The 24940-nt window shown below is 36.6% G+C and overlaps 1 protein-coding gene across 7 annotated transcripts in view; it reads right to left on the bottom strand.

The window, feature by feature from the left end:
* The window catches only part of FAF1 (Fas associated factor 1), a 447925-nt gene that overhangs the window by 338453 nt on the left and 84532 nt on the right, over positions 1-24940 (bottom strand). For all 7 annotated transcript variants that reach the window (XM_036255377.1, XM_036255373.1, XM_036255376.1 and 4 more), the window contains exon 3: positions 7711-7757. In XM_036255377.1, coding sequence (XP_036111270.1) covers positions 7711-7757 — 47 coding nt within the window. The remainder of the gene's footprint in view (positions 1-7710; positions 7758-24940) is intronic.

Raw genomic sequence — 24940 nt, 5'->3', positions numbered from 1 at the left:
GTTAATCCCTTCTTCCCTAGATCTAAGAGTGAAAACTTTCTGAAGCAATTATCATATCCAGGTTGATTCAGTTTTACTTTTATTGCTCTTTTAGTCTTCCACACCTACTTAACCAATCCTTCGTTAAATTCCCTCTTTTGAAATACCCTAGTGTGGTTTCATTTCCTTGATAATGGAGGTGTCCCAGGAAACATATGATTCAGGAATTGGCTTATGTCCTTGACCTTCAATGCACTGCTGAGCACCTTGCTAATGGAAAATGGGATATGAATGACCCAAGCCATAATAGGCATAATAATTAATTACATCATCACTTGTAGTTAATTATGATCACATGCCTTTGAAACAAGTGCCTACGGAGAAGAAATGATGATCTGACGACCATTATGGTGGTAATAACGACAAAAAGGGACTATGGGCTACTTCTGACTCTAATGAAGAGCTTAGAGAAGAGAATGATATATTTAGGATTTTTAACTTTCAGTTCAAGTCATGATAAGAAAGCTACAAGGCTTCTGAAGTGACCCTTTGAAAACTTTTTTATTTTTGTAATCATGGGTATGATCCTGCTGAGACTTAGACCCAAAACTTAATTTTGTAGCTTGCATAATTACAATGAAATTTGAATATACAACTAAGTCTCTTTTGTAAAAGTTAAGGCACTGTTTTGGAAGAAGTGGGACCCTAAGATGTGAAATGGGTATACCTGAGTGGATTCAGATGGTTAGACTCTGGAACCCCTGGATTCCCTTCTAAATTTCTTTTGTAAGCAGAAACAGCTCCTCCTCCCACAACTGAAAAGGTTAGCCCTCCTCTTGACTGAAAACGAAGATAGTTGCCTTGAAAGGGATATCCACTCTCAAAAAAAAGGATATTCACCCCCACCATTCCTTATTGCCTCTAAAATCAGATCTAGGCATGCTCCAAGAAAACAAGTACAGTGTCTTAACTGAGAGAAGATAGTTTATATCTAAAAAGAATTATAAGATTTTCCATAAATTATATCAGCAAAAACCTAGGGATTACTTATGAAAATGAATTTGCAGTGAGTCTGACCACAAGAGTTTTGATAGGGCTAAATAACATGTTTGCTTAAGCAGCTTCAAGTACCTCTAATTGTTTGTTGGCTGAATGAAACTTAAGTCTCAAAGGAATCTCCATTGAGTAAGGATGAAATGCCCAAACTTTCCTGGCAAAATATACACGAAATCAAGATGCTTAAAAAAATACTAATGCTTGAGTAGATTTACCATGTACAATCTGATTACAGACACATCCTCCTACCACAATGTCCATGAGGTCCCAGAGGAAACTGAAGTAAAGCATTGAGAAATACATTACTAAGGGGATCTGCATTCTTGAAATATTCTGTAGTGGCTATGTTCTGTGGATTAGGAATGACATGGCACCACTGAAAAAGACTCCCTAATGAGCATGATAAGATCTCAGAGTGCAGAGGTCAAATGGCAGAATTTAATAAGAAAAAGATGGGAGCAATTAGTTAATAGACAAAAAAGGCAATCATAAGAGTTCAACCTGCAGAGATCTTTAGTTGTGCTTAACTGAACATAGTATTTCTAAGGACAAAATTAAAAGTCAGTCTACTAAAATATTACTTGATCTATATACAGTAGAAAACCTAGATCTGACCATCTAAATTCCAAGTTCCCTAACCACAATGGAAAGTTACAGACACTCCCAGTTTCCAAATGCAAGTTGGTTCAGACATAAAGTCCATGGTTCCCCCAAAGACAATGCAACAGAGCCACATGTATATATTATAAATTTTCCTCTAAGACTTCCCCACAGAGATCTGCAGCCATTTAGGAGGGTGTCTGTGTACTGATAAAAGGAAAATATCTAGATCTTTAGATTACTAGATGCTAACTCTAAATTGAATATTAATTCCTGGGGGTATAAATTGAAGTTTATGGTAGTATATAAAGTTTGGGCCCAAATCCACTCACACTGGGTTCAAACAATCTGTCAAACTACCTAGTAGTTTTCTCCTTACAGCCTGAATGTGTAATTAAAAGAGACATCTCAATAACTGGTAGACATCCTATATTGGCCTTCTGAAATCCATGGAGATAGGGTTATGATGTAGGGAGTGATAAGAGGAGCAAATAATCTTACATATACATTTTTTTTCCTCTAAAAAACTTGCAAGCACCATGACAAGCACTTTGCTTTCACCCAGTAGGGTAAAAGTCAATATATCTTCATTGTCTTTTCCTGGAGATTATGTCAACTCTCTTGCTCTTTGTCATACTAATCTAGTCTGGAGAGATCCTGATCACCTGTGGATTGGTCCTGAAGAGCAGAAGTATCAAGTACTTGAATGCTTGGCAAGACAAATGCATGCTAGAGATTAGGAGCCACACACCACAAAAATGTAGGGGCCTGACACCTTGATGAAGTCTCTGCGGTCCAATGGTCAGAAACATGTCAGGATATAAGGTCAGTTCCTGTACCTTGTACTTCCCATCAATATATCAGATAACTAAGTGTAGCACTGGCATCACTTGCGTATACCATTACCCAGAAGCAACTAGCTTGATAGAACAGTGGAATGGCCTGCTAAAGACAGTTATGGCACAGGCTGGGGGACATCACCCTCAAAGCTTGGTGTTCCACCTGAAAAGATGTAGTATATGCTTTCATCATTGACCAAAACACAGTGGATTTCTCATGCTCCCAGAAAACAAGAGTACGAGAATTAAGTGGTAGTAGTGGTTCCTCCTATTATGCCTAATAACTTACCAAATTTTTGCTTAGGTAATTCAGAGATCGTGTTCCCAAAAAAGTAATATTTTCACAGTACTCCCACTGAATTAGAATTTGAGAATGTCACTTGGCCACTTTGTACTCTTCATGCTACTGAATCAACTAGCAAAGGAGGAGGTACTATCTGGGGTGGTTACAAGAAAAAAATTGGGTTGCTGCTACACAATGGACTGTTTTCTGGGTCATGTCCAATAATAAGAGTTAATGGAAACTACAACCAATTTTTTTTAAAAGGCAGGTCCCCTGAGGATTCTGATCTTTCAAGAATGAATATTTGAGATGTCCCACCAGATAAAGAATCTTGAATATCTGAGGTGCTGGCAAAGGGAATATACAATAAATAGTGGAAGAAGAAACTGATAAATATCAACCATGGCTGTATGACCAGTAACAGAAACAAGAACTGTAGCAGCATGTATGCGTGTGCAGAGACACACACAAATTTCTCTTGTTCCAGTTTGCACACTGATACTATCAACATCACCCTAACCATGACATCACCATAACAAGGGCATCCGATTTGTTTCAGCATCAGCCATTGGTGCTAGCTACTAACTTCTTTCAGTACTTCAAAAAAAGCTTTTGCATCCTGTTAGATGTACCAGTATCAGCTGAGCAGGAATTCTTTCTCGCATGTCTGGGGCCAGGTTCCTAGGGCCTTTCCTGAGATTCAAAGTTCTATTAACCTCAACTTCTCCCAACTTCTTTCCTTTTCCCTACCAGTACTAGGAGGGGCTTTGTGCCCTTCAGTGATCAGCAGGGGGCTCTCCCAGGCAGACCTATCCTGGCAGGCCTCCTGGAATGGGTGCTATGGACCCAACCTACACAGTCCCGGCTCTGTCACCCTTCTCAGAGGATGCTGCAGCTGTAAGTTTGCTTCGCCTTAGGTTCCTTTCCTTGTTGACCAGCGGGACTCACCCTCATCTGGGCCTGGTGGTCCAAGTGTTTCCTGAAGTCGTTATATCAAGATTATACTGGTATCCCCTTTTTGTTCTTTTAACCTGCTCCACATCTGTGTAACTGATTGCTTATATGAAATTCAATCTGTTTGAAATCCCTAGTGTGCTTTTTTTCTCTCTTTATCAAACTCTAATTCTTGGAAATAGCTTGACATTTCTAATAAGAGCAGACTATTTGGTGTGGTTATCCGCCACAAAGACGGTTTTTAAAATTTATCACTTGAGAATTTGCTTGTTGGCTATAATTATTCTATTTCAATATCAATAAAAAATAAACTTACATTAGAATTTTTCATTAGCAATCTAAAAAACTAGCAGGGGACTACTAGTTAATGAATGAACTTATAAGTTTTGACTAATGTTCAATGTCATCCAAACAGTGCAAAGGCATCAAAACTGTTGATTAAAAAAAAGTATTTTTAAAATTTTTCATTATAGGATGAAGACTACATTCCTTTAATTTGACCTTCTCAGTATTCTTTTCCAGTTAATCAATAATTTAAAATGTAAACTGTAATTTAAAATAAATTTTTAATAAAAAAAATAATTTTAAAAAGGACAATGATTGGTAAGGGTAACTCTATACAGAAATCTGTTTTAGACCTAAACTTCAACTAGAAGAGTATTTTTACCCTTACTCAACTTTCCTCTACAAATCATACAGGTCCTTGGAAGACAGGGAAGAACAGCAAAGTAAACAGGAACTCTACACTTGTGTATTTCAATTTTTAAAAGTCCATCCCATGGTAAAATCTCTAAGTACAAAAAAATACAGTTTAAAAAATAAACTTGTTTTTAGAAAAAAAAAATCAAATATTTTAAATGGGTATCAGAGACGACAAATAAAACTAAGTGGCCAAAATAGGTGTTTTCTAAATCAGAAAACATTGGCATTTATATATACTGAAATCATAATGTTCAAAGTTTGAAAACAAGCCCTGTCTACTCTAGGTTTCCTCAATGAATTAAACAATGGACAAAGAAATATACAGTACATCTGTGTAATAAAATAAATATGAATTGATAAATATCAGTCATTTAGTCAAAGAGTGAAATTACACTATTAATTCATAAAATTTTAGAAAACATGCACTGGCCAGTTTGGCCAGTGGTTAGAGCACTGGTGTGCACACCGAAAGGTCACAGGTTCCATTCCCAGTCAAGGGCATGTACCTGGGGTGTAGGATGGATCCCCGGCTGTGGTTCGGGTCATGCAGGAGGCAATCAATCACTGTGTCTCTCTCATACTGATGTTTGTTTGTTTCTCTCTCTCTCTCTCTCTCTCTCTCTCTCTCCTCCCCCTCCCCCCATCTTAAAATCAATGGAAACGTGTCCTCATGTGAGGATTAACCAAAAGAAAACATAAGATCTGCTCTCTTTTAGAAATTACTTGTAATTCATTAGCATTTCTTCCTAACAATAACTATCTCCAAAATTAATTTTTAAAGAGGCTCTGGTCAATAAGATAAATATATAAAATACTATACCAAGATATAATAAATATACATGTACACACATTTGGTTTTTATGACAATGAATGATTTACATTTGTGACTGCATAAGTTACACATTTTATAAATATGTTTATTAGCAATATATTGTCTACTGAAATAAGCCTTGGATTGCTTATACTCCTGACTCTATCAACATCATATTGTAGCATCTGAGCCAAGTCACTTCATGCCTTATTGTCTTTATCTGTAAAATGTGGGATAATAATATCCGCCTTTACTTGCTTACAACTAAAATAATAAATGTAAAAACAAAGTTGTGGGAGAAAGATGTTATGTACAAGTATTAAAGCCCAACATTTTTACCCGAAGGAAAAAAAATCTTAAGACAAAGGTTGTTGCATGACTGCCTTACTGATCTTGAAGAGAACAGAGTGGTATAAAAGAAAGAGCATAACTTTAATTTATTTATTTTTAATTTATTTATTTTTATTTATTTTTTAATCCTCACCTGAGGACATTTTTCCATTTTTTTTGTTCAGATCCAGTGGGAGGGAAAGAGAGGAAGAGAGAGTGAAACATCAATGTAAAAGAGGCACATCGAGTGGCTGCCACCCACATGACCCAACCAGGGCCGGGGACAAACTGCAACCGAGGTACATGCCCTTAGCGGAAACCGAACCCGGGTCTCTCGGGAACGCAGGCCGACACTCTAACCGCTGAGCCAAACCGGCCAGGCTTTTAAAAGGAAACAATTCAGACTTCACCATCTACTACACTAGTGACCTTGAGCAAGAGTATATAAACTCTCTAACCTTGAGTTTCCTCATCTACGATACATGAACATGTTTCTCTCTTAAGGTCTGTAATGAGTATTAAATAAGAAAATATGTCAATTATGTAGTGCAGTGAATTTAATAAGCATTTTTTAAAAATGTTTCTTTGCCCTTAATCTTTATGGATACATTAAAAACCAGATTCCTGCCCTGGCCGGTTTGGCTCAGCAGTTAGAGCGTCTGCCTGCGGTCTGGAGAGACCCGGGTTCGGTTCCCGCTAAGGGCATGTACCTCGGTTGCAGTTTGTCCCCGGCCCTGGTTGGTCGTGCGGGTGGCAGCCACTCGATGTGTCCCTTTCACATCGATGTTTCTCTCTCTCTCTCTCTCTCTCTTCCTCTCTCTCCCTCCCACTCTATCTGTACAAAAAATGGAAAAAAAAAAATGTCCTCAGGTGAGGATGAAAAAAAACAAAACAAAACAAAACAGCCCAGCTGGTGTGGCTCATTGGTTGAGCATCGACTCATGGACCATGAGGTTACTGGTTTGATTTCCGTCACATGCCTGGGTTGTGGGCTCGATCCCCAATGGGGGTGGGAGAGCGTGCAGGAGGCAGCCAATCAATGTGTCCATCTCTCTCTCTCTCTAAATATCAATAAAAATATATATTAAAAAAAAACATGTTCCCACTTTTAAATTCACAAAAATATGATTTCAAAAAAGTTATAAAGCATAAAGCAGGGATTGGGTTCTTCTCCCTCCAAAAAGATAATTAAAAAAAAAACAAAAAAACTCTTTTTGGTAACTATTTTCTCTATTAAAATATAAAATGACAAATTAGGAGTCACTTTTATTCATAGACTACATTCAACTTTACTACAAAAAGCAAACATACAAAACAAAGATCCTTTAATTGCCAACATATACCATTCCTAGCATTGTGTCTTCCACTTTGTTTTGAGCCTATGAATAAATACAAAGAGCCCTCTTTAATTTTTCTGTGTTCAGTAGCCATACAGAAGAATTTTCAGTTATACTGAATTAACAGTGATTTCAAAGCTGAAGAAGAAAAGTCAGTAGGAAGGAAAATAGTTGAAGACTATTCCTACCTACAAATGACTTTCTTCTGTGAACATGACGCATTGCTTTAATTTAATAAGCAAACACAAAGAAAAACCCACTCTGATGGAAGTTATACCCCAAATATCACAGTAACCTTATTAGAAATCAATTCACTACTAAATCTCTAGTTATAAAGTATATTAAGCAAAAGAGCCCTGGCCGGATTGGTTAAAGCGCTGACCTGTGGTCCAGAGAGACCCAGGTTCGGTTCCCGCTAAGGGCACGTACCTTGGTTGCGGTTTGTCCCCGGCCCTGGTTGGGTCGTGCAGGAGGCGGCCACTCTATGTGTCCCTTTCACGTCGATAGTTCTCTCTCTCTCTCTCCTTGCCACTCTGTCTGAACAGAAAATGGAAAAATGTCCTTGGGTGAGGATTAAAAAAAAAATTTTTTTAAATGATGTCACCCAATCTGAAATAACATTATATGGTTGAAAGTTGAGACTTTAGGAAATTAATACAACTAACAAAAATGTCTGAAAGAATAGTAACTATATTAAAATGAACTTATACACCAAAGATCAAATGCTCTAACAAAGAGTAGAGCAAAAAAAAATTAATAAATGTCTCTTTTTTTGCTTTGCTAAATTCTCTTCTTACCTTTAAGGACCTTATAACATACCTTTGTAGAATGCCATTTTCCTGGGGTATTACACCATTGATAGCTGCCTGCAAAGAGAGAAAAAAAGAAGGCCATTTAATTTTTGTTTTTAATCCTCACCTGAGGATATTTTTCTATTCATCTTCAGATAGAGTGGGAGGGAGGGAGAGGAAAAGAGACAGGGAGAAAGAGAAACTTCTACGTGAAAGGGACACATCAACTGGTTGCCTCCTGTACAATCCCAACCAGGGCCGGGGACAAACAGCAACCGAGGTACGTTGATCGGAATCGAACCTGTGACTCTTCGATCCGTGTGCCAATGCTCTTAACCGTTGAGACAAAACGGCGAGGGCAAAAGAGAAGGCCATTTAAAGAAATAGAAAAATGTTCAGATGTGGGTTGCAGTGGAGTAGTGAACATTTAAAGGGAAATATATGTGTGTGTGTGTGTGTGTGTGTGTGTGTGTGTGTGTATCTCAATCCTCACCCAAGGATATATTTTCTACTGATTTTTTTAGAGAGAATATAAAGGAGGGAGGGAAACATCAACGTGAGAGAGACACATCAATTGGTTGCCTCCTACACATGCCCCAGCCAGGGCCAGGATCAAACCCACAACCCAGGTACATGCTCTTGACCAGGAACTGAAGAGCCCCTTGGTGCACGGATGCTCTAACCACTGAGAAAACTGGCCAAAAAGAAATAACTATATTTTGAAAATTCTAACAGTTTCCTTAATATCATCTATTAAATGTCTCTCAATTTCCAATAAAACCTTATTTTAGAAGAATTTTAAAACATGTATTTGGCATAATAATATCCAGACATTTTGAGTCATAAGAGGCTTAATTTCACAGTTCTAATTGAAGCAAAATACCAAAAACAACAATGTTTAAGGATGTCAAAACAAGTAAAAATCAATACCTGTAAGTAATCTTTTTAATATTGTTTTCATCCTCAGGTTGAGAAGAATAAGATAAAAAATCACAAATGAAATACTCCAAAATAGCTCAAAGTTAAATGTATTCTTTCATGTTATAATTATTAATAATTATTTCATGTTATAATAATTATTTTTGAAAAGAACGTTTAAAAGAGAAAAATAGAGGCAAAAGTTCTTTGGCAAACATACCACCACAATTTTATCAGATCACAAAAGGAAGCAGGGGCATCACTGGGGAAGTTCCCTCATATAAAACATTCCTAAAATTGGTCTCTAAGCTAACAAGTCACCAATTACTTAGAACACATGATATGGATGTGACATGACATGGATGTTTTTGAAGACTTCTAAGCAAACAGGCTGGTATATCCTAGACTGTGGGCAGTTCACTGCATGGTAACAGAGAAGACTGTCCGGAGGAAAATAATGTCCTATCCAACTTTGTCTTTGTATCGGATCAACTTCTTCCCTCCCTTTCCCCAAAAGGGGGGGGGGGGGGCGAACACGTCAATGTTTATCAGCTGTCTGGAAATCAATCACCAAAAGGAGTTTGTGTATTTTGTGAAATATGACCTTAAATATTTGCCAGAGGTGGGTCAAGTTTACAATGTTATACTGTTGAATGGAAATAGAGTGTAAGATGCTTGCTATGAATTTTGAGAGCTGTAATGCTCTACTTGCAAAAAAAAAACCCCACAAAGACATCTACAGATTAACGTACACAGTAGATGCCACAGCCCTGACAACTCTGGAGGCTCAATAAATCCTTTGAGTCAAATAAATGTTAAAATCAGTTTTCAAAGCCACAAATTCAATGGAAGCATCTCTGCCTAGTGGCAGGTCAATTATCCCTTTTTTGTTGACAGCAATAGTTCTACGTAAAATATCTACTTTGCTAAAAAAAAAAAAAAAATAGAAAATGATAAGAGAATGTTCTATGGTATTAGAAAAGAAACAAAATACCATAATTTAGAAAGAATGTATTCAAATTTTCACTTTGGAATGCCAAGGTCTAACAAAAAGAACACTAAGGATTTATAAAGTCCGAAGTTTGAATCTAGCCTCTCCCATTTATTAGTTTGATAGCCTTAGTATATTCTATGTTCACTGAGCCTCAGGTTCCTCATTTGTATAATAAGCTAACATTATAACCTCAACCAAAATAGGCCTGCCTTTTTGTTCCTCAGAGGCATCAAGTTCTTCTATTTCTTACAGCCTTTGAAGATATTGTATCATTCGCATTGCTGTTTTCTGGTTCTCTGTCTGTCTAAGTCTTAATAATTGTAAGGGTTTCTGTTAAATATACTTAAATGGTTTTTTTTTTCTTTGATCAACCCCCATCTAAGTAGGTTTACTCTTACACAGAACCCTGTGCTTTTCCTTCATATAATTTGTTAATTATTTATTTGGCGATTATTTGTTTTATGTTTGTCTTTCTCACTAGACTGTAGGCTCGATGATGGAAAAAACGTTATCAAGTTTGTTCACCTCTTAATCCCCATTGCACAGGTCTAGCACATAAAAGACATCCAATGGTTATTCGTTAAATGACTGATGCTAGGAGACCAAAGAAAAGCCACACAGAGACTTGATGAAGGCTCAGAGAAAGCTTCCTGTAGGAAAAAAGGTCTCAACTAAAACCAGAGGATAAGTGAAAAGTAGTACTAGTCTTTGGTAGACAGGTTTTTATTTCTATTGGGTAAATTCCTGAGAGTGGAACTGTGGGACTGTATGTTAAGTGTATATTTAACTTTATATAAAACTGTCAAACTGTTTCCAAAGTAGTTGTACCATTTTACATTCATATCAATAATGTATGAGAATTGCAGTCCTCCAAAACTTCCCCATCATTGTCGGTGATAGTCTTTTTAATTTCAGCCATTTTGGTGTGTTTGAAGTGGATTTCTTTACAGTTCTCTTTTTTAAATTAATTAACTAATTAATTAATTAATTTATTTATTTATTTCCTCACCTGAGGACATTTTTTTTTGTTTTTTGTTCAGATAGAGTGGGAGGAAGAGAGAGAGAGAAACATCGACATGAAAGGGACACATCGAGTGGCTGCCACCCGCACAACCCAACCAGGGACAGGGACAAACTGCAACTGAGGTACATGCCCTTAGGGGGAACTGAACCTGGGTCTCTATGGACCGCAGGCTGCCACTCTAACCGCTGAGCCAAACCGGCCAAGGCATATGGTTCTCTTTTTAAAAAATGACTTTACTGGTGATAAAATGAATCCATGTTAAGTGTAGAATTTGATAAGTCCAAGGTTTTTGGCTGGACCAAAACGTCCCCTAAATTTCATTTCTTTAGATAAATACTTAAGAGTACAATTGCTAGGTTATGTTTACCTTTATACAAAACTACCAACAGTGTGACTTTGGTCATATTAACTTGACTATTCTAAAATTCGGTTTCCTTATCTATAAAATGAAGGTAATAATACCAACTTATTTCACAAGGTTATTATAAGGATTATATGAGATATTACAAAGTACTCTACAAATGTTAGCCACCATATTATCCATCACCATTACACAGTGTTTTTGTTTTAATCTATGTTGTAACGTGCTGCCTCATGGCGGGTTACAAATCCAGAAACACTTAAATCCTGCCCCTAATGATTCCATTTCAAGTGGTCTGGAATGGGGACCAGAAACCCCACTCCTGCCCCCCAAACTCCTCAAGTGATTGTGATGCACATCCAGTTCTGGGAATAACTAGATCATTAATAGGATAAATTTTAGAGAGCTATATAAAACTTTTTACTCTGCCATTACATACAGCATCTATTATTTCTCCCTAAATTATTTATTTCACAAGTTACTTAATGTCTAAAGGCACAGATCTTTAATAAACTCATGTTATTAAATATGCTCAAAGTGAGAACTCCTGAACCAGAAAGCTGTTGCATTCCAGCTTCACCATTTACTATTTGTGTATTCTTGAGAAAGTTACTTAATTTCTTTCTGCCTCGGTTCTCTCATCAGTAAAATGGGGGTGTGATAATAGTACTTGTTCATTACGTTTTTATGAAACTTGGTAACACATAAAATGTGATGTTTGATACATAGTAAATTATTCAATAAAGGTGAGCTGCCATATTAAAATTTATTCTTGTTTAAATTCACAAACTGTTTTTAATCACAAACTTTTGAAGGCAAAGAATGGACACTATAAAAAATATATAAATGTTTCAACTCACAACACTTACCTATTGCAGACAACTTATTTCTAGAGATGTTACCTCTCTTCACTATTTAAATAATGTTCTACCATCATCAAAATATTCTATCAGTTACAGATAAGATGATGAGACCAAGTAGAAGAAAAGTGAGTAGTTTAACAGCTCTACAACTAACTCTAAAAACTTAAATCTTTTTTTTTTTATCCTCACCCGAGGACATTTTTCCATTTATTGTTGTTCAGACAGAGTGGGTGGGAGAGAGAGGAAGAAAGAGAGAGAGAAACATCGACATGAAAGGGACACATCGACTGGTTACCACCTGCACGACCCCAAGCGGGGCCAGGGACAAACTGCAACCGAGGTACGTGCCCTTAGCGGGAACCGAAACCGGGTCTCTTTGGACCGCAGGCTGATGCTCTAACTGCTGAGCCAAACTGACCAGGGCTTAAATTTCTTTTTATTAACCCTATGTTTACTTTTGCAGTAGAAAAGAATTCCAATTGGCGATCCTAAAACAGCTCCTAAAGACCAAATATTTGGTTTTAATAAGTTAGAATTCCATTTTTCTAAGAGAAAGAAAACAAAAAGCAGAACAATTTAAGAAATGTAACCATTCCACCATAATCTGTTATTCAACAAATGCAAAAAAAAATGTTCACAAAATCCTTCCAAGTATTTATCACTATCAAAATAGCCCAACATACAGAATCAAAACTAGTATGGATCAAATTAAAAACAAAAGACTGTGAGGCAGATCTTGAGACTAATAATGGTATACACGAGACTCACCGTTGTCAAATAAATATCTGTGAATGAAAAACCAAACTGCAAACTCGGAGGACCACATAAAAAACATCAGTGCTACCCCAACCAGATCCTCCCAGTGCTAGAAGAACATCGAGTCCAAATTCCTTAGCCTAGTAACCAAGGCTCCAAACCTCCCTTTCTGGCCTTCTCTCAGATTTCTCCTACAGGAATTTTCTCCAGCCAAATCATTTGACCTACTAACTTCAGAATACCTTGCGCTTTCATAATTAACAAAATATTTTATTCTTCTTAAGATTAACACTTTGGAAAGCCAAGAATAATTTTCTAACAAATTTAAAAGTTGATAAGAATGAAATGTATTCAAACTTTACTTATATATTTTAATGGAGTAAGTTAATGTCTAGATTCAATTTGCAAGCTAAAACCTGAAAAAGACAAAAATGTCTGAAGTTTAATAGCTTGACACCCTGCAGTATTCAAGGGAAGAATTTTGGGGGGTTTAGCAAGGCTAACAAGCCATATCTGCATTATATTACAAGAAGCCACATAAGAAAAACACTCTTCCTTGTTACTGAAGTCCTGAATATAGCTGCCTCCAATTTGAGGTTGATGAACATCTAAAATCAATTTAATTTAGGAAAGTAGGCTGCAATTATTCTATACAAGAACTGTGTTGGGTATTGTAGATAACACATGGACCAGATAGCCCCAAACCTTGGGAAACCAGGAGGAGACTATAAGAATACAATATTAAGCAGAATAGTCATGGCCCATTTGGCTCAGTGGTTAAAGCATCAGCCCGTGGGTTCAATTCTGGTCAAGGGCACGTACCTCAGTTGCAGTTCGGTCCCCAGCTCTGGTCAGGGTCGAGAAGGAGGCACAATCGGTGTCTCTCTGTCTCTTTGTCTCTCTCTCTCCCCCCCTCTCCCTTCCTCCCACTCTATCTGAAGATAAAAGGAAAAATATCCTCGGGTGAGGATTTTTTTTAAAAAAGAATACAATTATTAGGCAGAATAAAGAAAGTATCTATCTCAATAAATGGCAACTCCATTTATCCAGTTGGTCCAGCCAAAACCCTTGAACTTATCCTTAACACAATCTTTCTCTCACTACTCCTTCCTCCCATTCATTAGGAAATTCTGATTGCTGGGATGTTAAAACACATCCAGAATCTAATCACATTTCACTGCTACCACTCTAGTCCAAGCCCCTATCTTCTTTTTTCTCCACTATTGCAATAGGAGCCTAACTAATTCCTTGCTTTGCCCTTGCTCACCTTCAGTGTATTCTCATCAGGGTGGCCATAGTAAGGCAGATCATGTCAGACCTCTACTCAAAATATCTCTCTGGCTTAACTCTGAGATAAAAAGACAATATCCTTAAAATATTTTATTCTTCCTTCACTACTGTAATCTCTCTAATTTCATCTCCTCCTCCTTCCCTGAGCCATACCTGCCTTCTTGATGTTCCTGGAAAATGCCAGGCCTGGTTTCCCACTCAAGGTTCACTGTGGTTACTTACTATCTCCCTGCCTGAAATGTCCATGCCCCTAGATATACATATTGCAGTCACCTGCCCCATGTGGCTATTGATCACTTAAAGTATAGCCAGTGTGACCAAGGAACTGAATTATAATTTAATAAATAACTATTATTAATCATGTAATTTAAATTCAAATACCTACATGGAGTTAGTAGCTTCTGTATTGCACAGCACTATTCTACACTATCCATTCCACTTCAGCCATATCCTTCATCTCACTAACTTACTTGTAATATTTTGGTCCATTTTAGATGGTGACACTGAATATAGGGCTGAGTTATTTTGCCAAAACTTGCCCAAAGAAAAGACAAAATTACCCTATATTTGAGTCCTTCCTTATAATTATTTTATTTTTGAAGAACATTAAATTGTTTAGAAAAGACATGGAGCCTAAAACAACTTCAGGCAATACTAGTTTTAGATACAGAAAGAGATATCCTGATAGAATCAGTTAAAAAGGATAGCAAAGAGCCCTGGCCGGTTTGGCTCAGCGGTTGGAGCATCCGCCTGCGGTACGGAGAGACCCGGGTTTGGTTCCCGCTAAGGGCATGTACCTCGGTTGCAGTTTGTCCCCGGCCCTGGTTGGTCGTGTGGGTGACAGCCACTCGATGTGTCCCTTTCACATCGATGTTTCTCTCTCTCTCTCTCTTCCGCTCTCTCCCTCCCACTCTATCTGTGCAAAAAAATGGAAAAATGTCCTCGGGTGAGGATTTAAAAAAAAAAGGATAGCATAAGAAATTCAACACAGATTTCATAATTATTTGGGGGTGTATAAACTCACAATTAAGGCTTTTAGATGCCATTATAAGTAAGCCTGTTAAAGATCACTTGAAAGGTTTTCATTGTAAAGCTCATGAATAGCAAATGAGTTCTTTTTGACTTTAAAACTTTTGAGATTAAGATTCCCAGAAAAGGTAATATATATCCAGATTTTTAAAGTGCTCAATCTTGCCCAGCCAGTGTGGCCCAATGGATTGAGCATCATCCCATGGACTGAGAGGTCCCAGTTTCATTCCCAGTCAGGGCACATGCCTGGGTTGTGGGCTCGATCCCCAGTAGGGGGTGAGCGGGAGGCAACTGATCTATGTTTCTCACACCAATGTTTCCATCTCTCTCCTCCTTCCTCTCTATTTTAAAAACAATCAATAAAACCATATTTTAAAAACTAACTAAATAAAATGTTCTATCTCAAACCACTTCAGCAAAAATTAAGATCATGTGCTCTGGAAAATTTAAAGACTAACTCTGGTAATGAAGAAGACAATAATGTTTAAAATGCTCGTGAAGGACTGAATGTAAACTAATTGAAAAAACAAATTATTTTTGCATATAAACAAAAATTAATAACATGCATGTGAAGGTTTTGAATAATGTTGTTTCATGATATTAATACAAAAAAGTAGTATTTCTAAAGTGATATTTTATATTGTAAAATATTAAATATGTATGCATAACTTAATAAGCTAAACTTAGCCCTGGCCAGTTTGGCTCAGCGGTTGGAGCATCAGCCTGTGGTCCAGAGAGACTGGGGTTCAGTTCCCGCTAAGGGCACATACCTCGATTTGCAGTTTGTCCCCGGCCCTGGTTGGTTGTGTGGGTGGCAGCCACTCGATGTGTCCCTTTCACGTCAATGTTTCTCTCTCTCTTCCTCTCCCTCCCTTCCACTCTGTCTGAACAAAAATAGAAAAATGTCCTCAGGTGAGGATAAAAAAATAAATGAATTAAAAAAATAAGCTAAACTTAATGACTATTTCTTCTACAAGCTTAAAAATGCTTATATATTTAGGCTCACCAAAATATTTTTATTATTTTGTATATGTGAAAATGAGAACCATCTTAAATTCAGGCACAAACAATAAATCTTTATATTTATTTTAAAAGCAGCTAAGCTCATCTACTCCAGCTAGTAATCACAAGGCCCAATTCAAGCCTTTCCTCCATCCCAGAATATTCTCAATCATTCTCATACTCTCTCAATTTTTATTGCCTAAATCTATTTGAAGACACATTTTATGGACTATTGACAACAACTATTACATTTTGCCTCATAATTTTAATGCCTTATCTCCTATATATGTGTCTTTTGTCCTCAACTGGAGTCTGTGCTCTCACCACAGCACTTAGAGCTAACTGATTTTCCAGAAGACAGAATGAAAGCTGTGAATCTCATGCTCCAAATATACTAAAGAATGACAAAACAAAATTGCCTTCAACCTATTATATAATAGATCTGCCGAACAATTACCTCAAGTTCAGTAAATTTGAGCAATTTGCACAAGGTCGGCACTACTAAAATCCAGGTTCATTTCTATCCCCAATTGTTGATCTTCTACTGACCGATTACCATATGATTTCCACATTGTTTAAATATTAGCACTCAGAGGTCAATGTGCTCATAAAAATTACAAACTTGGTTGGAGGGTGAGGCAGGGCTCTGAATTAAGCTCCCTAGGTGATTTTTAACATACCGAAGTTGGAGAATAACTAATCCATACTAATCTGACCAATACCAAGAATCAATGATGCTCTCTTGGTTATAAGTTTCAATAGGGATACCTGTATTTTCCCTGACATTATTTAATGGCTTACTAAAGAAGTAGACTGTCCTCAAGATAAAATAATATCAAGTATCTGACCTTATATGATTCTCATAAATTAATAACAAAGTATATTTTTACAAGGTTGGAACTATTACACTGGGTTGGGATGAGGTAGGAGTGGTTTTAAAATATTTTTTAAAAGAAATCCTAACAATTAAAACTTTGAATATCAATAGATCTAGCCAAACACATTGGGCTAATAAGGCAAATTCTGTATTTTCCCAATTGAATAATATAAAGTAATCATTTTATATACATAAAATATGGCAAAATTATGCTGTTCGACATTTGAAAGCATACTGCCCATATAAAATAAGTAGCTGCAATTAATAATGTTGAATTCATTTAACTGAGCTGTAATAACAAAGGATATTTTTTTATCAGTAAGGATATAGAGTACAATTCTTTTTTTTTTTTAATCCTCCCCTGAGGACATTTTTCCATTTTTTGTTCAGATAGAGGGAGGGGGAGGGAGGGAGGGGGAGAGAGAGAAACATCTACATGAAAGGAACACATCGAGTGGCTGCCTCCCGCAGGACCCAACCAGGGCCGGGGACAAACTGCAACCGAGGTACATGCCCTTAGTGGAAACCAAACCCGGGTCTCTCTGGACCATAAGTCAACGCATTAACCACTGAGCCAAACCGGCCAGGGCTAGAGTCCAATTCTTTATAGTAATGTAAAATTGTTACAAATGATTCCATGAAACATTCAAATACACTTGTTCAGACCTTAAAATATTTCTCTGATGTTTGCTGGACTACAATACATACAAAACACCGAGAGAGAAATCATTTTGCTTCATACACAATCTATCCTTTAACAACACTTAAAGACGACAAAATGTCTAGACGTATCTTGTCTGCCAACTGATTCACAGATGTTACTAGCGCTAATGACATAGAACACCTGAATATCTAACCACAGTCTTAAAATACAAATAACATAAACTGCAAAATTTGCTCCTTGAACAAGCTGACAAAAGCAGCTGTCATCGCCACTATTTTTGGCAGGCATTAAAAGATAAAAAACTAAATTAGCTCTTCCTCTAGTTTGTTTTATTTTATTTTTATGTATGTATGTATGTGGTACATGCCCCTGGCAGGAACCGAACCCGGTACTCTCTGGTCCGCAGGTCGACACTCAACCGCTGAGCCAAACTGGCCAGGGCTAGTTTGTTTTAAATTACACTAACAATGCTGTGATTTCTCAAGTCTCACATCAAAACACTGGGATACAGAAAATCACAAATAATAATTCTATAACATTTGATTTCAAATTTCTTTGGAAGATCTGCCACATTTTCTGTTTGCTTTGCCACATGTTACACTGGACCACTGGGCATGGTGAGAGAGAAAGCAAATTAAAGGCTTAACAAAAGACACCCTACTCCATTATCACTGCTGCAGACAAAAAGAAAAAAGAGGAGGAATGGGCCCTGGCCAGTTTGGCTCAGGGGTTAGCGTGTCGATCTGTAGTCTAGAGAGACCCGGGTTCAGTTCACGCTAAGGGCATGTACCTCGGTTGCGGTTTGTCCCTGGCCCTGGTTGGGTCATGCGGGTGGCAACAACTAGATGTGTCCCTTTCACGTCGATGTTTCTCTCTCTCTCTCCCTCCCACTCTATCTGAACAAAATATCGAAAAATGTTCTTGGGTGAGGATAACAAAAAAAAAAAAAAAAAAAGGAATGGTTGAATCATATCCAGTCTACCCTCTTACTGTCTAAAAATTGGTTTTCTACCCACAGCACTATTCTCTCTTCAATTGCAGCCATATTCACTTCTTTTTATATTCTATCATTCTCTTACCTCTCAGATACTTAATAAGACACCTATCGGCACTGCATATATTTAACACATTTTATAACTACCCCTTCCTGTTCCTATCAGGACAACTCTCTACATGAAAAAACATACAGTTATTTATATAAAAGACTGATTTCTAAAAATTAGCACATCACCCTTTTGTCCCAATCTTTTTGGGGATTGTAAAGGTACTCGTTTCCTGCAACAGCTGAAGGGAAAAAAAAATAGCAAATATGAAAATGAGCGGACTGTAAATGCTCTAATGAAACGTTTCCTGTAGCCACTGGCAATAAAAATAGACCCAGGAAAGGTAGGGTGGGATACTCTAAGCACATAAGTAACTAACTTCATGCCACAACTACCGCAGTGACTTAGCTATCAGATCCAAAAAGGGAGGGAGGAAGAAGACAACAGAGGGTACACTGTTATTGTTTAGACATGTAAGAATTATGTATGTTTTTCATATAAAAAGTTTTTTTCGCCCTGGTTGATTTGGTCGGTGGTTAGAGCATCGGCCTGTAGTCCGGAGAGACCTGGGTTTGGTTCCTGCTAAGGGCACATACCTTGGTTGCAGTTTGTCCCCGGCCCTGGTTGGGTCATATGGGTGGTAACCACTCGATGTGTCCCTGTCATGTCAATGTTTCTCTCTCTCTCTCCCTCCCACTCTATCTGAACAAAATATTGAAAAATGTCCTCGGGTGAGGATTAAAAAAAAAAAGTTTTTTTTCATTTAGGGGAGAAAACCTCAGTAACTAATAAAATATTTTACCAATAAAATATCTGAGGAAAAGAATCTGTTTTAGCAAACACCTGACATAATCATAACATGTCAAAGAAAAGATATGAGAGGAAATGAGAGACATTGATACCTGTGGCCACTTATAAAATAATCCAAGTATGCTGGCATTATTATTATTCAGTACACATGTTTTTCTATCAATCCTTTCCCTGTCCTTCTTTGCCCTCTACTCTTCTCTTTCCTCCCTCCTTCTCACCCATCCAATATTTAATGAGTAATTACTCTGTATCAAGAAATGGGTTACAGTGTCAAACATAAAAGAATAAATAAAATCAGATATAGTCACTAAAACTATAAAACTCCCAGAAGAAAAAATGGGAAAGTTTAAAAAGATTGGTTCTGGCAATGATTTCTTGGCTATTAACACCAAAAACACAGGCAACAAAAGGAAAAATAAAACACACATGATTACATCAAACTTCAAAATGTCTGTGCATCAAAAGAATAATCAACAGAGTGAAAAAGCAACTATGGAATGGAAAAAAACTATTTGCAAATCATATGTCTGATAAGGGGTTAATATGCAGAGTATATAAAGAACTTCTACAACTGAAACAACAAAAAATCAAATAATTCTGATTTAACATGGGCAAAGGACTTGAAAAGATATTTCTACAAACTTGATATACAAATGGCCAACAAGCAAATAAAAAGTTGCTTAAACATCATTAATCATCAGAGAAATACAAATCAAAACCACAATGAGATACACTTCTCACGTATTAGGATGGCTACTTAAAAAAAAAGTAAAAGAGCCCTGGCCAGTTTGGCTCAGCGGTTAGAGCGTCGGCCTGCGGTCCGGAGAGACCAGGGTTTGGTTCCCGCTAAGGGCACGTACTTCGGTTGCAGTTTGTCCCCGGCCCTGGTTGGTCGTGTGGGTGGCAACCACTCGATGTGTCCCTTCACGTCAATGTTTCTCTCTCTCTCTCCCTTCCTCTCTCTCCCTCCCACTCTATCTGTACAAAAAATGGAAAAATATCCTCGGGTGAGGATAAAAAAAAAAAAAAAAGTAAAAGTGTTAGAAAAAATGTGGAGATATTGGACTTGGAACCCTTATGCACTATTGATGAGATTGTAAAATGTGCTATGGGAAAAAGTTAGGAGGTTCCTCAAAAATTAAAAGTAAAACTAACATATGATCCAGCAATTCTATTTCTGGGTATAAAAGCAAAAGAACTGAAAGCAAGGTCTCAAAAAAAATAAAATATTTGCACACCCATGTTTACAGCAGCATTATTCAAATTCACAAGAGCCAAAGGTGGAAACTTAAATGACCACTAATAAATAAATAGATTTAAAAAAATGTGTTATGTACATTCAACAGAATATCATTCAACCTTAAAAAGGAAGAAAATCCTGTTACAGGCTACAACATGAATAAACCTGGAGGACATTATGCTAAGTGAAATAAAAACCAGTTACAAAAATTAATAAGTACAAGTATAATTCCACTTATATGGGGCATCTAAGTAGCCAAATTCATAGAAATAGAAAGTAGAATGGTAGCTACCAAGAGCTGGAAAGAAGGAAAATGAAGAAGCTGTTGTTTAATCAGTATAAAATTTGTTTTGCAAGATGAAAAAGTTCTGGAGATCTGTTTCACCGCAATATAAATTTAACACAATAAACCATATATTTAAAAATGGTTAAGGTAGTAAATTTATGACATGTGTGTTTTGCCACAATAAAAAAAAAAATACGTTAAAAAAAATTCCTGCAAAGAAAAGAAGGAAGAAAAGGGAGGGAGAGAGGAAGGGTTAAAAGAAATATATTCTTAAACCCAGCTGGTGCGGCTCAGTGGTTGAGCGTCAAACCATGCACCAGGAGGTCACCAGTTCAATTTCCAGTCAGGACACATGCCTAGGTTATGGGCCGAATCCCCAGTTGGGGGTACGCAGGAGGTGGCCAATCAATGTTTCTCTCATTGATGTTTCTATCTCTCTCCCCCTCTCCCTTCTTCTCTCTCTAAAACCAATAAAGAAAAAAAAAAGAAATATATTCTTTGAGAGTCATTTCGTCTCTGAAAAAATACTTACATTGGCAGATTCTTATGTTGGTTAATTAATAGTATACATTTTTTAGTAGAGGGTTCTTGTCAAAAGCAGGTGAAAACAATAAATAGATCAACAGAGGAACTTCAATAAGGAAAACTACTTTTAAGAGTGTTGGAAGAACTAAAAAGGTTGAAAACATTATGTTAAATGAAAGAAGCCAGACACAAAAGGTTACGCAATGTATAACTTCTTTTACATGATATATCTACAATAGGCAAATTCATAGAGACAGAGAGCAGATTAAAGTTTACCAGGTGATGGGGATGGTGGGGGTGAGGTGACTAGGAAATGGGGAGGGATTACTTAATGGGTACAGTGTGTTTTAATCGGGTAATGAACAAGTTTCAAAACTAGAGAGAGCTGGTGGTTGCACAACACAGGGATATACTAATGACCACTGAACTGTACACTCTTAAATGGTTAATTGTGTAATGTGACTTGCACTTCAATTAAAAAAAGGTTTATAGGATGCAATCTAACGGAGAAGCAACAACAAAAGCCCCTACTACCCCAACAAAGGTGGAGATACCAAGTAAGAAAGTATGTTAATAGAGTCCATAAACTAAGGCTATCCGGTAGGAATGGGAACCATGGAGGAGAGGCTGCCCAGCAGGTGATGAAACTCTGGAAGGAGTTAGAGAGACTCAAATGATGGAATCACTACAGGAGACTCCACAGAAACAGGGAGAGAAGGGGGGGAAAATAGCTTAGTTTATCACTCTCCAATCTCTTGACACTGCCTGTCATTGGATGATAGCTGAAAGCCAGATGACAACAAAGTTTGGGAAATGTAGCTTTTGTGGGTTAGCCCTATAACTAACAACAGAGTAGGAGACAGTTGGGAAATTGGCAAATGATGAGCATAACTGTGCACTGAACTAAGCAAGACAGAGCAAAAGAACAGAGCGCTATGACAAAAATGTGGTAGTGAAAATGAAAGAAATTTCTGTGATTGAAAAAGTCCTCTGAAGAGGTAAAATATTTGTGACGACCTAATAGATGAACAGGACTCAGTTACTTGAAAAATTAGGGAAAGAATATTTGAGGTAGAGAAAACTACAAGTACAAATGTAATAAGGAAGGAAAAATCTTAGTGCATTTGAGAATTTAAAGGGAGAAAAATTGTTGCAGAGGAGAAAAACTTCCTGCCATCCAAAGTTAAAAGTGAAATGGCCAATGTCTAAAGACATTATTAGCTAGGTTTATGACCAGTGTTTGAATCACTACAAATCCTTAGATATACTGGGTCAAGACCCTATGAGGATTAGCCTGGATCAAGTACCTGGACTTCATCCTCGAAAATAATTCCTATCAATAAAACATGGTACCCATGTATCACAGTTAGTTAAACTGAACTCTTAAAGTGTACATATCACTCTTAAATTATGCCCAATTTAAAAAGTTTAAGTTATAAAAGAAGTCAATGGGCAGATTACAGTCACAAGAATGGCAGTGACAACAGCAGCTATTGTCAGAAGCAAAAAAAGACCAGATGATAACAGAATGATGTCTTCAATCATGTACTGAAAGAAAGTAACAACCAATCTAGAATTCTATACCGAGGGATAATATTTTTCAAGAATAAAAGAAGGGAAAAAAAGATGTTTTAGGCAAACTAAACCTGGAAGAGTTTGCCCCCATCAGATCTGCACTATTGGAAACTCTAAAGTGTTTATTACAGCAGAAGGAAAGTGATTCTAAACTGAAGATCATAGATGCAAAAAAACAAAAAAAGAAGAAGGGACAGGTAGGTAAATCTAAATAATAGTGACTGCTTAAAGCAATAATAATAGTAATTTGTGAGGCTTGAATTTTTTCTACAAAAATAATTACCTAACAAAATAAACAGTATATAAAGGAGATGAGAGTAAACATAAATAAACAGTTCTAAGATACTTACAATGTGTTAATATTAGAATTTGCTAAGTCAAATACCATTTTCTAATTTCCAAGATAAGTTGCTAAAAGATTTTTAAAGAGTATATAATTACCAAATGGGAAGAAGAAAGAGACATGAAGGAGTAATAAAAATAATCAATGTAACAGAAGGCAACAAAAGGAGGAAAAGAGAACACTTAGGTGGAACCACTACAAAACATATAACATTATAAATTTCACCGCAAAAAACAAGAAGCAACATTTCTAAACTTGACTAATGAGTAGTGTTGCCAGATAAAATACAGGATGCCAAATTAAATTTGAATTTTAGATAAACAATTAATATTTTTTTGTATAATATACATGAGATTTTTATGTGATAAATCTGGCAACCCTTTATGAAGCCAGATAACCTTGATACCAAGATATGTTAACATTACAAGAAAATTATACATCAGTTTCTCTCATTAGCACTGATACAAAATTCCTAAATAAAATATTAGCAAAGTACATCCAGAGTAAATGAAAAATAATAAATAAATTCAAATATCAATCACTGTAAAATCAATACATTAACAGAATAAAGAAGACAATTCCTATGGCCATTTAAATCTATGCAGGAAATGTATTTAATAAAACTCAATATCAATTAGAATTGCTAAAAGATTTAAGAGTATAAATTCCCTTAACCTGATAAAGGGTAGCTACAGAAGACCTAAGCTAACATCACTTTTAGTTTAAATAGTGAAATCTTTACCTTTAAAAATGGCAATGATTCAAGGATGCCCAGTAGCATCACTCCTTTTAACATGGTATAAGAGGTCTGAACCAGTATAATATGTAAAAAAAAATTTTAAGTATTGAAAAATGTTTTTGAAAATTTAAAAACACACCATTTACAATGTTATCACAAACCTAGAGACTATGTAATGAAAAAATGTGCAAGAAAACAATAAAGAGAATTAAAAAAGACTAGTTCAATAAATGGAGTGATATTCTGTGTTCATAGATTTGGAGAGTTTTTACTGTAAAGATGTTATTTCTCTACAGATTCATTTTCAAATTCAATATAATCTCAATTAAAATCTTGGCAGATTTTTTTTTTGGTGTGGATATTGATAATCTGATAGTAAATACATATGAATATGCAAAGATCCAAGAATAACAAAGACAATCTTGAAAAGGACAAAGATTGAGGGCCTATCCAGCCAGATTATCAAGACCTTTTTAAATTTACATTAAATACAACAAGGTAGTATTGAAGCAAGAGTAAACAAATAGAGTAATAGAACAGAACAGAGAGTTCAGCCTTGGCTAGTGTGGCTTAGTGGATTGGGTGTCATCCCATCCACCAAGAGGTCATCAATTCGACTACCAGTCGGGGCACATGCCTGGGTTGCGGACTTGATCCCCAGTGGGAGGCTCACAGGAGGCAGCCAATCGCTGCCTTCACTTTCTAAAAATCACTACATTTTTTAAAAAGAGTCCAGAAACAGATCCACACATATAGGAATACCTGATTTATAACAAAGAATTTTTTTTCCATAAATGACAGTAAATCAAACGGATATCCACGAGAAAAACAAAATAAAAAAACTTGGGCCTATCTCATACCACACACAAAAACCAACTCCAGATGAATTACAATCTAAATGTAAAAGGTAAAGCTTCTT

The sequence above is a fragment of the Molossus molossus genome, unplaced genomic scaffold, assembly GCF_014108415.1.
Source record: "Molossus molossus isolate mMolMol1 unplaced genomic scaffold, mMolMol1.p scaffold_m16_p_12, whole genome shotgun sequence".
Taxonomy (NCBI): domain Eukaryota; kingdom Metazoa; phylum Chordata; class Mammalia; order Chiroptera; family Molossidae; genus Molossus; species Molossus molossus.
Note: the sequence above shows the minus strand (reverse complement) of the source record. Positions and strands in the feature narration are given on the sequence as shown.